We start from the raw sequence: 14,127 nt of genomic DNA, 5'->3' as shown, positions 1-14,127 counted from the left end.
CAGAAAATTACCAACAGTGAGAATGGTTGATTTTTAACCAGCATTTCTATATAAAGTTAATTTTATGTGTAGGTCAGAAATAAACATTTCTGTACTTGCAGAAACTCAGAATTATTATGATAGTTTTTAATGTATGCTAGGCACATTATTTCATTAAACTGATTTCATACCTCAATAAGATCTCGCTTTTCTTGCTCTCCTGAAGTGATAGCCTTCTTGATATCTTTCATTTCATTTAAAATGGCTTGTGCTTCATCAAGTTTATATCCACCTTGGGTATCAGACATTTTCATATCAATTCTTTAGATAAAAGGAAAGAGAAACAATTACTCACTGTAAGAGAGTTAAGGAAAGGAATACATCTATTAAAGTGAGGTTGAAAATGGAATTTTTGAGCCATTGATTTTCCATCTACTGGAGAGCTTAAAGCAATATTTGATGTATATTGCTTAAATTCCTATGTGCTAATTTCCTCGGTTGCAAACTGATGTATTGAAAAAAATGACTGAACAAGTATAGAAATGATGTTTTCAGGGGGAAAAAAGATTAAATTGCATTAACATGGAACTAAAATGTATCTTGTTTTGATACATTTTCACTATTCATTTGCAAGATGGCCCAGTACATGTTCATAGAGATATACTGTATGTGAGAAAGCCAAGGAGCACACGGAATTTGGACTTTAATTCATTACTATGAAGAAAAGATAATCTATATTTTCTTGCAGCATTGTCATTTCCTAGGTGGTCCGAATCTAAACTTGACTGAACCTTTAGGCTGACTCTTGGTACGGCCAATTTGCTCTGGACTTCTAAGAAACAGATGTCAAAAATGGGAAGATGAAACCAAAATACAGGTCAGGGAGTATTTGTGCAGTTGTAAAAATACTGAAAAATATAGCTCCCATGAGCAATTTGTCATTTGTTTGTGTTATGCATGTAGTTCTGAGGTTTTCATTTTACAAGTTTCTAGGCAGCACTGCTATATCGTTACATCTGTCAATAACATAAATATTTTGAAAATGTGTGAGATCACTTAAGTCTCAAAGGTTTTATTGCAGATTGTAATGACACTGGGTGTGTATTTATAAACTTTTATTTAGTTTCATTTGATACTGATTCCAAATCATTAGTTTATTAAGTGATGGATAAGCATAATAAACATGGAAAGAATAATTTGAAACAATTGGGGAAATGTTTAATACTATATACTGCTCTGATTTTTTTCTCCTATACCTTAGAAAGAGAACTAAAATATTTACATTAAATAGGCAGGAATCAAGTTTATCTTGTCATACTCCTAATTGTTTCTAGAGTAATATAACAATATAACAAAAATACAAAGTCAGAAAAATAGTATGTCCAAAATAACATGGTCCATTATAATCATCTAATAGTAAAATGCCAGGACAAATACACCAACTCTAGTCTCTTCAATATTTTATGAATATAAACTAAAGTTTTCATATATATATGGAGCTTCTCAATCATCCAGTTCATGTTGTCCTGAAGGTGCTTTTCCCTGAAAAGCTATTAAAATTGAACAGCTCTCTCTCAACAGAAGGGGAGGGATACAACACCACTGATCTCCTATATACAACACCATCCTTTCAGCAGTCTCAAGAAGGTTCCACAGCCATTTGCAGTCTAATTCAGGTGACTGAGGATACAGATAAACCCCCAAGTGGCATAAACCACTCTCAGAATGCTAACAACTGGATGAATATAAATCTTTCCATTTCCCACCATTCAGGCAGAACTGAAGAAGCTTCTTGGATGAGAAGTGAAACATTTGCAAGGATAAAACCAAGAGAAAATCCAGTTGGCTTTTGAAAAAGCGCCTTTGGGGTAAAGCCATTGTAAAAACTGCAGATGAACGTCAAGCTTTAATATGACATCAATGTATTAGATGTAATCCTATGAAAGGAAGAGATTCCTTTAAATCTAGCTTAACTCTTGGTCATTGTATGGTCATGGTTGTGTAATGTTTTTTTTTTTTTGCAACCATAGGGAACTGTTTTTACCATTTTTTAAACTTGGATTTCCTCCCCCCCCCCCCCCCAACATTTGAATCGGCTGGACATTTCTTGATAATCTCTTAATCAAGTAGAAATCAGACTCAACCTTACTTACTTATCTTAAATGCATCCAAGGTTGGTAGATATTATCATCCCTGTGACTTAACTATATAAAAACAAACTTATTCTCCCCTATTTGAATTATCTCTACTCTTATTGTGAAGTGCAGCCCATCATATAAACATACAAAGCCTGCATACTTCTCTAAGATCTGTTCCTCAAACTGTTCACTATTTTTTTGTGTTCCGAGGCTGTTCTCTTTGCATAATACTCACAATTTCTTTAATTTCAATTCTCAAGTCAATAATGACAAGAATCTACATTTTTCAACTAGTCGGATAGTTAGAGGGAGGGAGGGAGGGAGGGAGAGAGGGAGAGAGAGAGAGGAAGAGAATGAGAGAGAAGGAAAGGAGAGAGAGGTAGAGGGAGGGAGAGAGAGGGAGAGAATGCAGAAGATGCTATTAACTTACTTCTTCAGTGTTTGAAAACCATGTTCCTTATACTGGAGTTCCTGTCTCATGTGAGCAACTTCTCTTTTGAGTTTATTAACCTATAGACAAGTGAAACAAAACAATATTTTAGCCAGTGTGTACTATGTTTCTTTTTTTTTTTAAAAAAAAGCCAAGAATCAAAGAAAATAGGGTGCCCATATAAGTGCTCTGCTAAAGCTAGCTATCTACTTAGTATTAGAGTTTAACTTCTTTCAATTCATTGATGACCATGCATCCACACTTTCAGTTTGAAAACATAATTAGGCCACCTGACTTCCCCCATACTGCGCACCAGGACTCCCTCTTGCAATTTTAGCTACTAGTATATTTCTTTTTCTTTCCTAGCTGTTTGTATCATCATCTAATAATGTAATTTAATGACCACATCTTTGCTGCTAACTAATACAGTTACTAAGAGAGATATCACATGGCCTGAATTTTACTGGCTTCTCCCTCAACTCTGCTTTTGGAAGCCGATTGTGAATGTAGCAGATAGTGATACATAACCGATCTTTGATCCTGATTATTTGTAGAACTGCTGATAGATCTGAAGTCAGAATTGTGCAAAACATTCAAATGTTTATCATGTGATTACAGGGATGTTGCAACAGTCCTAAGTACAAGGACCATAAAGTTACTTTTTCCATGTGGTCATAATTTGAATGGTCACTAAACAGGACACTCATTAATCAAGGACTAACTGTAATTATTAGTTGTTCACCTACGCAGATAAAATAGATTTCAGGTTATTTAAATAAAGTAAAACATTTATCTAGATTATTTTTAAATGGTTATACACTTTTTGGCATTGCCTTTATTCTATCTATTGATCAGATCCACTTTCAAGTATTGCTTATGCAGAAGAACAAGGTGCCCTATCTTGACATCTCCAGTTGAGAAAATGTGTTGTGGTAGACTGTGGTATCTACTCATTTCACTTTAATAAATATATTCACATACAGCTGACTTCGAAATTCAAGAGACGAGAACTGCATCAAAGGTCTGCTTTGTCAAAGCAATTATAGACAAGCACTCCTTAGATGCTTTGCACAGGCCTGTATGAAACTTTGATTTTAGTCAAGTTCCTTATCACTGATCTTTGATCCTGATTATTTGTACGAACTGCTGACAGATCCGAAGTCAGAATTCCAGACAGCTATAAAAAAGGTGCTTGTTTTAATTCAAGCCAGGATTTCCATATACATCACTATGGAATGTATTGAGGAAGTGGAGGTTTCTGTGTTTTTCAATATATGAATCCAACAGATTCAATGACCACAGCAGTTAACACCAACATGTGAATGCTACATAAATAATAGATTCAAAATAAAGTGAATCCTTATGACACTTCACTTAGGAGGAAACAGCCAACAATAATTTGAATAAATATTTTGCAATGTAAAACATTTCTTTGAGGATATTAGTAAAAGGCACTCTTAACTTGCTTTCTTTTAATATGGGGAACCAATATCCCTGATATTGCTTAACCATATATTCCAGCATGGGTGAAATATTCTGGGATTTGTAAATCAACAATATTATAAAGCTCTGGTTCCTTAGTTATGTACAAATCTGCAAATGGTAATTATTTTACACAGCAACTGAATATGTGGTTGTTTTTTCTAGAAGCATTTTAATAACTTAAAAATAAATAAAAATCATTTTATCTTACCCTAGATTTTGTGGTAGCAATTTCAGCTTTAAGAATTTCTGGATCATATTTTGAGCTAGAGGATGAACTGGAGGCTACTACAGTAAGAGGGGAAAATGGGGAAAAAAAACAGCAAAGAGTTAAGGAAATGGGAACAAATGCAAAACACGTGTTTTTTTTTTAATGTAAAAGAAATTAAACTGCCGGAAACTACATTTTTAGTTGGATATCTTAAGCATTTCGAAATAGAAAAGGTGGGAAGGAGCCTTACATAAATTAAGCTATTTCATTTATTTTCCCCTTTTAAACAAGTTCTGAAGTTCCAGAGCTGTTTAAAAAAAACATACAGAGGTATTACATTTATTGGACCAGGTAATTAAAATAAAATCTAGAGTAGCTTAAATCTTCCATTTTACAAGCTATTTTCATTAGAATAGTAGAATTGAATAGTAAAAAGAAAAACATCTGCATAATACAGCAAAAAAAGGGGGGAATACAGTGAATGGTGTGACAATATAAAATACAGTTACAGTTAGTCCTTGTATAGTGACCACAATTGGGAATGGAAACATGGTTGTTAGCTAAGTGGTTACTAAATAAAAATGCTTATTATCCTTATTATCTCACTTCAGATTTCCTTTGCTTTTCAGATTTACAAAGGTCATAAATGTGGGTTGCAAAGTTATTTTTTCATCACCATTGTAATTGTGATCGGTGACTGTATGAGGCAATTGCTAAGTGAGGACTGCCTGTACATGAAAAGTGGGAGTGCAAAGATTTATGGAATCAAACCTGCATATGGAATGTAGTCTGCAAAGGTATAAATTAACTATTGGGGAAGAAATGCTCTTAAGTTTTTCCAATATGTGTTAGAAGGGAGAAACAAAAAAAAATTGTTTTCCCCTATTTCTGAAAACATAAAATCTAATTATTAAAGACAAAACCTGCTCCCAGAGGAAAAATAAACTGCACATTCTTAGATTCATAAATTATAATTTAAGACACGTACAGCTGGTCTGAGACCCCAGTTTGTGTTCCCAGACATCATGAAGTTGCTTGTATTCCTGCTGGGCCAATTCAAGCCTCTGTTGCTTGACCTGGTAAACCTCCTTCTGCGCAGTTAAGGCTTCTTGGGCCAATATAAGGTAGTCCTTCAGCATATGTTCCTGTTCCTGCCGCCACTGCACCCGAGGATCCTCTATCTGGGTAGTTTCTTTAAACAAGAATACAACAAGCTAGAGATAAATCTAACATAAACTACTATTTAGCCTATAATAGGTTTTTATGATTTTTATTTGATACGTATGGCATAAGGTCTGCTAAAGATGAAGTTTTGCTATGTGTTCAATGGACAAACCGGTTTGTCTCTTATTTATTCCAGATCACGAGAATCCAACCTAGTAGTTAAAATGATATCCTTTATTTATATTGCTTAATGTCAAGCATCCATGCAGAAAATGATGATAATTTTGGAGGAATGAACCAGCTTCCTATTAAACAGTGATCTGTATTTTATGTTAACTATGGACAGTAAAGCTATACATGGATGTCATGTCAGAAAAGACAGCAAGGCTAATCCAGTTCCCTTCACTTCCCTCTGGGAATGAACAATGACAGCAAAAGAGCAGAAATACTTCTGCAGAAGCAGCATCTCTTAACTGACAGTCAGGCTGATGTATCAGTACCCATAAATCAGCCATTGATCAGGATTCAGGTGACAAGGAAAGCCACGGCTGTAAGCCAACAACACATAACATTTTCAGACCTTCAAAAGTTAAAGCATTATATGACCACTGATCTGGATGACATATACACCACACTATAGCAAGAGTGTTTTTTTAAAGGTTGTGTGATTATGGTCAGACACTTGGTTCACCTATTATAGCAAAGTTTGTTGGATAAACTATACACATGGATTTTTATACAGCTCTATGCCATAAATCAGTTTTAAAATCTCAAATGACTGTATTAAAGTAATATGCTAATTGAAACCAAACAAATTACATTATATCTCTGATCAAGTTAATTCTGTACTTATTTCCTTAAAATAGTGAAATACAGCAGCTTAATATTGAAACTGAATAAGAGTGCTTAGAATCTGTTTCTTTTTTTCTTAAAAAAATAAGTCTTGTTTACTTACTCTGATGATATTGGTCTATCTTCCAAGAAATGGAAGAAGCTGAAACATTAGTGACAGGCTACTAGGCTACATGGCCTTGGGGCTGCATCATCATCATCATCTTTTTCCCCCTTTTTTAAATTTTATTTACAAATATGTAAAATACACACACACAAAACTTAGACGTACACCACATTTACACAATACAATACAAACAGGAGCTTCCTGTTCTTTCTAATAGCAATTGCCAATCAATCATTATCATCTTTTAAATGCCAAAAAGACAACACAGATTGTGAAAGCCAAATCTCTTAATTTATCAGAATTAAGAAAATTGCATCCCATAGAACAGGGGTCCCCAACTTCTGGGCAATGGACCAGTCTGTGGCTTAGGAAACCGCTTGCACAGCTGGAGTTGGGCAGTGAGCAAGCAACCATCTGCCCCCAGTTTGTGGAAAAAATGGTCTTCCATGAAATTGGTCCCTGGTGCCAAAATGTTTGGGGACTTCTGCCATAGAAGAAAAAATGGAACATCCAAAATAGGAATTGAGAAGACTCTTAGATAACTTTTATGCAGAGAAATTTTAGATGCCCAGCCATTCACCATAAAATGCGTTGCATTCCACAAGTTATGCATGCACTATGTGTACTTGTGGCTAAACTGAGAGTGTGAGATACAAAAATGCATTACCCCAAATTGGGTTCATTTTACCCAGTTTATATATTAATATGTTTATCTGGGAGTGTACAGTTTTAAATTATTGAATCTTTTATTTAGCATGAATAGTTAAGAATAAGGGAAAATGAAGTTGTGACAACTACAAAAAGAAGTTGGATTATCTCCTGAATCTCTATTACTTCTCATTTGAGATAGACAGAAATTCCAGTAGTTTTATTAGGAAAAGTATGTATGTGATGCAATAAGAAATTATTGAAATGGTTTTCCGTTCTGTTTAGTGAGCAAGTGGGGTGAATTAAATTGTGTACTTCTAAAAAGTCTATAGGAGAAAATTGGTCTGAAAAGTTAGAAAAATACGTACATTTCTGCTCTTTCGTCGGCTTTAAATGCTCTAGGGCTAGGCTATTTATATGTGGGATGCCTAGCTACCACAGAATAAATCATTAATGTGATTGGGCTCTAGGACAACAAAGAAATCTAACCTGCATAATTTAGGAGTTCCTTAATATTTAACAGAAAACTCTTGCACAAAAAAACCATTAAAGGACTCAAGCAAACAAGAGGATCTTCTTTCGGACTAAATGGTCTGTGATGAAGAAAGGCATCTACCAAAGCATTTACTTTTTCAAATGCTTGGAGGTTGCTGGTTTGGTGACTATAAGGAAGACAAGACTATGTCAAGCTCTGTAAATGATGCGAAGATTCAGCATTCTATAATGTATTGCCTTTCCCATAATTTCTAATGAAGCTTGAGCTTTTACTTATGGTTAATTCTAATTTACTTTCTTTCGATTTTATGAAAATAAATAATGCTCAATTATTGGTCAAAAATTACTGATAGCTTCTCTGTGAATTCTGGAAGTGTAGCATCAACATCTCTAGATGATGCCAGTTTGCTAAAGGCTGAATTAGCTCTTTTCAGGTATATCGTGTTTTAGCCTTCCAGAACTGGGATTACCAGACTGAAAAGCTATGAATCATAAAGAGATACAGAAAACTATTTTCTTCCATCTAGTGGTAATTCCAGGGCATCAATCAGTTGTGGTAGTTCTTAATCCTTATAAAATCAAATATGATCTGACCATCAGTACTTTTTTGGAGGAGGGGGGAAGAGAGCAATGGAATTGAAAGAGGAATATTTTGCTTCCATATTTTCATACTGCTAATTTTGCATAACTTTGAAATGTTATGCAGTGACAGATTAATAGACAATATTATGTTTTTTCCAAGTAAGACTGTTTTCAAAGAATACATATTCTATCACATTAAAATTGGTTAAATGTTTATACATAACTAGTGTTAGTTAGTGCAGGATGGTATGCTCTTACTAAATTATCATTAAATCTAAGATCACAGTACTTGTTAAGTTTATAGGTCCTTATAATTATGGCTGTCACAGTTTCTCTACAGTCACATAATCACAATTTGGGTGCTTGGCAACGAGCTTGCAATGACACTATCATAGCTTCCCATTCTCATGTGACTGCCATTTGTGACTTTCCTGCCTGCTTACGACAAACAAAGTCAGTGGGGATGCTAGTAGGAAGTCTCAAAATCCAATCATGTTATCACAGGATGCTGCAACTGCGCAAAATTCATCTAATGATGGCAACTGGGACTTCTGGAATTGCCTTCGTAAGTCAGTACAGTCACATAGTTCTATGCCTCAAGACCGCTACACTAAATTCTCAAAAAAAAAAAAAAAAAAAGCCACACACACCTTCTGAAACAGGATAGTTACAAGATGTTGAAAATATTTTTTTGGCAATAATCAGGACTTTACTTTTTTATTTTATGTTTCTTTTCATCCTTGTTTTAAACATTCTAACATAAAATCAAACGGGGCCATTTCCATGTTTTCTTTCTTTTGTTGTTTACAAAGCAGACATATATATTTATTCAGCTACACTGACCAAATCTAGTGTCTATACTTTAAAAAAAAATTCCCCAATTTTTTTAAAATAAAAACAAATAAAATAATCCTCCATTACAAAGTTGTAGAAAATGTGTCAATTGGTTACACAGAGTTTTCGTGCATCCCTTCCACCATCATCACCTCTAATTCATATCAAATTATCTACTTTACATCACAAATATTTATATATAATTGCTATCATCATACCTCATCCTTCAAATGACTATAGTTGTTTTAATCTCCCTTTATAACAAACATTCCAAAATTGAAAACAAATTATTATTAATTTTCATATCTCAACCTGTGTCTTTCCAATAATAGTGTAGTCCTATTTCTTTTGCCATTTGTGGAATTGATATTCTGGTTATTTCCTTAATCAAATTTGTTTGGACTTCTCTTCGCAACTTGTTGCTTATTACATATTTTATAAAATTTTGAAACCCTCCATCAGCTTCCTTAATCAGTTTATCTTTGATTATCAGTAGTGTTTTGGTCAAAATTTATCTCAAGTCCATCCATTCTTCTCTTTTTCCTTCTTCTATACCTTGAAATCTAGAATAAAGCACCTTTCAATCTATCTTCCCTTTCCTTGTTCCACTCTTTCCATCTCCAACCACACTCAGTTCACTGTCAATATCCACGGTTATCTTGCCTCTTTGTTCATTTTTCCCCTGGGTTTTTAGAACTCCAGCCTCCACTTTTTCCATTTGCTGAATATCTTCTATTTGCTGAGTATCTTCCATTTTTCCATCAGGTTTTGCCACATTAAAGTTTATATTTTCAAAATTTTCCAATCTCTTCTCGATTTTCTCTGTTGTTTCTAATAATTTTTGAATAATTTTTGATTATTTTTTCAATTAATCTGTTGTAGTGTTAGGGTTTCTTTTTGAAGTTGTGTCATCCTTGCAATTAATAAACACTGCCACTCTAGTTTAAAAATAAATCTTTGTTTTCATTTCTTTCCAGCTAGCAACAAGCATCCAAGAGCACCTACGTGAACAATCCATGCCCTTCTTTATCAACAAGCTGAAGCTTGTTCAAAATGATCAAAGGAAACAAAGAAAAAACAATGTTTCTAGCTCTCAACCCTCAACCTCTAAGTGGCAGTGCAACTTCTTTTCCCTCTAAGGTTGCTACCGTCTTTATATAACTTTTTTTTTTTTTAATAGTAAAATTTTATTGGTTTTTCAAAATTTATAGGGAAAAGGGTAAATGGACAGGTATACAAATTTTGGCAGTTGCAAAATGTGTGAGGCCCCCCTCCCTCCATACCCATAGTATACATTTATATATAATGCATTAGTATATAATTAATTACAATCAGCATATTAGTTCTATTATTAAATTCAATCAAATTAAACATTACAGTATAAAATCCAAATATAATTCCATTTTCACTTTCGGTCAATTTATAATAATATGATTTTCTTGTTTATTTTTGTGATCTGAGTCTTCTTGCTATTGCCCCATCTCCCTCCACTGGCAGAGCTCTGGCCCCTCCCGTGTCCTGCGTGTCCGTTGTAGTGTCTGGTGTTTTCTCTAGGAGTGTTTTATTTTTTTCCATAAAGGCCTGCGCCTCTATGGGTGAATTAATTCTAATTCTTGTCTCCTCCCAGAATATCAGCATACCTTCAGGCATCAACCATCTAAACCACACCCCTTTCTGGTATAATTTATTCGCTAATTGCGAATAATTTTTTCTTTTTTCTCTAATCTTCTTAGGGATCTGCTTCAGAATGGTTATCTCCATATCATGATATGTCAATGCTTGCCCCCTTTGTACACCCAGAATCTCATCTCTTGTGCTTTTTCTAAGGAATTTAATGTGAACCTCCCTGGGTACATTGTGTGTTCTAGCGTAAGCTGAGTTCACTCTATAAACCAGGTCTATATCCCACCCCATCTGTTGTTTTTCTTTGTGTGTGTAGTCAGCCAGAATGTTTGTCATGATGTCCCTTATATTTTCCCCATCTTCTTCTATAACATTTTGAAATCTAAGATAATAGGACATTCTCTCAAATTCTAATTTCATCTGTTGGATGTCAAGGTCTTTGTTCCCTTTCTGCACAGCTTCCACCCCCCCCCCTCACCTCCTCCACCCCCCCTTCCACAAGATTCAGTCTTTGTGAGTTCTTATATATTTGGGCTTGATTTTCTTTAATTTCATCTTTCATTTCCCTTAGCTGTTTCTTGATTTCCTCCTGGCCCTGTAGAATTTGTTGAAGCATTTGTTGAAAGTCCATCTCTGTAGTCTTATGTTGCATCAATTCTGTTATCTTTGACTGTGTGGCTGGACTGGATGTTGCAGATGTTGGAGCAGAAGTGGCGAAGCCAGGTTTTCCAGGAGGGGGTCTTTTAGATGCCATCCTTTATAACGTTAGAAGTTCAGTCCAAATATGAAGTAAGCAGTTAGAAAAGAAGGGTAGCCAGGTGAATCCGGGAGCAGAAGAACCAGGCAGAAGAGAATCTCTCCAATAAGTCTGGCAATAGATAGAAAATTTCCCCTAGAAGGTTGAAAAAATACCAATCCACAAGAGATTCCTCTGGGAGACACGGAGACAAAGACCGGAAGCCTGAATTTTAAAGGTGGAGTCAGGTTTCAGAGTTCATAAAGACAACGGAAGTGTGCCATCTTGCCCTGCCAGTTTTGGGCACAGAGGCGTAACGAAGTTTTTAAAAAGTTCCAAAAGTCCTCAAATCATTGTAATATGTAAGATTAAATTGAAAAGAAAATCATCTCAGCCTAAGTGAGGCTTCATTCGTTGGCTCTCCCCCCTCCTCCTTCCCTGGGGGCTGAGAGCAAAATTGTTTCTCGCCGCTTGTCCAAGGGGGGGGGAAAACCCCCCTCCCTCCAGCCGCACCTCTAAAATGCTCCGAAAGTTATTTTAAAGTTTTAAAAGCTGAGTAAATCTTCATGCAAAGTAAGGGATGAAGAGAGAAGCAACCTCACCGCACCGCAGCTGCTTCCTTCAATTGTAGCATTCTCCAGTCGGCTTGTAGCGAGGCGCGAGGCGTAGGAACGCGAAGCGCCCTCCGAGCTTGCTCCCCGGTGCCTTGGGCGCGCGAGAGAGCTCCCGCCGGCTACCGCCGGCTACCGCCGCTGCAGGAGTCCTCCGCGATGCCGCCCCTCCGGCAGGACCCCTCTGCGGGGTGTCCTGTGCCCCCCAAGGAGTGGGGAAGCCCACCGGGGAGCCGGAGCAGGCAAAGAGCTGCCCGTCGCCGCCGCCGCCGGAACCGGAACTCATAACTTTTAAATCTTCTTTATGTTTCAGGTTTTAGATGAAATAAAGTTCTTAAATGAAACCAACTAAAAAGAAAAAATCCATCCCAACCAATATTGTAAAAGGAAAAAATTTAATCCACAGATAAAAAAAAGAAATAGAAGAAAATCCAAAACTTTCACTTTAAAAAGTAAAAAATATTCACAAAACTTCCATCGACAGGAAAAATAAAATAAAAAAGATAACACAAGACTGTCCAAGAATGCTTAATTCCATTGCTTTTTTCCTTTTCTTTACCAATTTAATTTAACTTCAATCTTTTTTGGGCAGTCTTTTATAAAAATAAAATTTCCTCACCAGATGGACACACTTTTTCTTTCCACTTTTCGTTCCGTTGCGGACCTGTCCCGACTTCAGCAGCTTGAGGCTGTTCTTTTTGTCCCCGGGTAAAAGAGATTCTCTTGGATCAATCAGGGACTTTGTGATGTCCCTGAGATCAGCAAGACGTACTCTTCCCTGTCACTGTCTCTTCGGGATGGTTTAGGTCCAGATGGACCGTCCAGTGTCAAAAGTATTGACTGTGATCTCAGAGCCCCGAGATCGCACGTCATATCGTTGCTACGTCAGCTCCTTTCCTCCAGGATGTTAAAAATATTTTCATTAAATTTATTTAAATTACTAGAATAGTTAAAACTATTAGAAGTAATGAGATTTACACCCACAAAGCATTCAGAGACTTACATTTCACATTTGTAATACATGCCAAAAGTATTCGCTCACCCATCCACATAATCAGACTCAGTTGTGAGCGAATACTTTTGGCATAGTGTAGGTTATATCAATTCATTTCAGGACAGTTGCTAATGATAAAACTTCCCTTGTAAGATTCTTATCTAACATTTATGTATCATAGGTAAAATAGTATCTTTTAACACTGACCTGCATTAGGAAAAAAGCACAGCATTAATTGTTATTTTCACTGAAAACCATTAGTGGCTTCCTAATATGTGTTTGCGGTCTTGAGTTATTTGGAAAAATAATAATGGCAGGATATGAATAAACAAATAAACAAAAAGAATCTTAAACAACTCACATCACCTTTAACAAACATATACATTTACTCAATAGTAATAGTTTTTCTTCGATATTCTATCTATATAAATGCTGTAATCCTTTCCAAAATATAATGAATTTGAATTATAACCCAGGTTACAGATTTGGAGCCTAAGAATTTATTAATTTCATTTGCATAAAATGAATCCACCAAGGACCACTAGCTGCTGACGATCATAATCAATAATGAAGTATTCCAGTTGATAACAAACAAGCAAAAATAAAAGTAAAATTTGATATTACAAAATCAAACAATGACAGAACAAACATTAAGCAAAAATACAGCAGGTAAATGCTCTCAGGAAGAACCCATGTTAATCAGGTTCCAGAATACTGTAATGGTGATGTAAACCTCATTTCTAAGGGCATATTATTCAGTGAAGATGAGGCTGTAACAAATAAACAGCCTATCTTAGGCTTCAGCTTCAACTTCCTAGTTTGACAAAACACAAGATTTTCTCGTGGGATGAAGATACTAAACAGGCCACTTCAGGTTGGACAAGGTAGACCTATCAAAACCAATACCTTTGAGCTATATCAAGATATACCCAGAAAAATATACCCAGCAACTAATGCCAAGCCTATAACAAAGCTGCATTATATTCTTTGCTAAATTAATCAACATTTGTGTGGACTATTGTGCTCAGTTCTATGTGTTACTCTTTCTGAAAGGAAAACTGTACAAAACAAGTGTTCCTTCTGGTGAAAAACAAACTCTCTTCAGTGCAAAAACAAACATACTTTGTAGTCCTTGCTGGACCACCTGTCAAAGATGTTGTAGAAATGAGTTCCTGTATTAGTTCCTTTTATCACAAGAGATTGTCTACCCTTATCATCCCTGATCCCATAAATTAAATGCCC

General features: G+C 35.6%; 1 protein-coding gene across 1 annotated transcript in view; it reads right to left on the bottom strand.

Moving 5' to 3' along the window:
• Positions 1-14,127, bottom strand: part of WWC1 (WW and C2 domain containing 1) — a 117,899-nt gene that overhangs the window by 47,374 nt on the left and 56,398 nt on the right. Inside the window, exons 3-6 of the mRNA XM_081934449.1 lie at positions 5,229-5,432; positions 4,241-4,317; positions 2,548-2,627; positions 171-300 (exon numbers count right to left, since the gene is read on the bottom strand). Of these exons, the coding sequence (XP_081790575.1) occupies positions 171-300; positions 2,548-2,627; positions 4,241-4,317; positions 5,229-5,432 (491 nt within the window). The remainder of the gene's footprint in view (positions 1-170; positions 301-2,547; positions 2,628-4,240; positions 4,318-5,228; positions 5,433-14,127) is intronic.

The sequence above is a fragment of the Natrix helvetica genome, assembly GCF_964273705.1.
Source record: "Natrix helvetica genome assembly, chromosome: 1".
Classification (NCBI taxonomy): domain Eukaryota; kingdom Metazoa; phylum Chordata; class Lepidosauria; order Squamata; family Natricidae; genus Natrix; species Natrix helvetica.
This window is presented reverse-complemented; position numbering and strand designations above follow the sequence as displayed.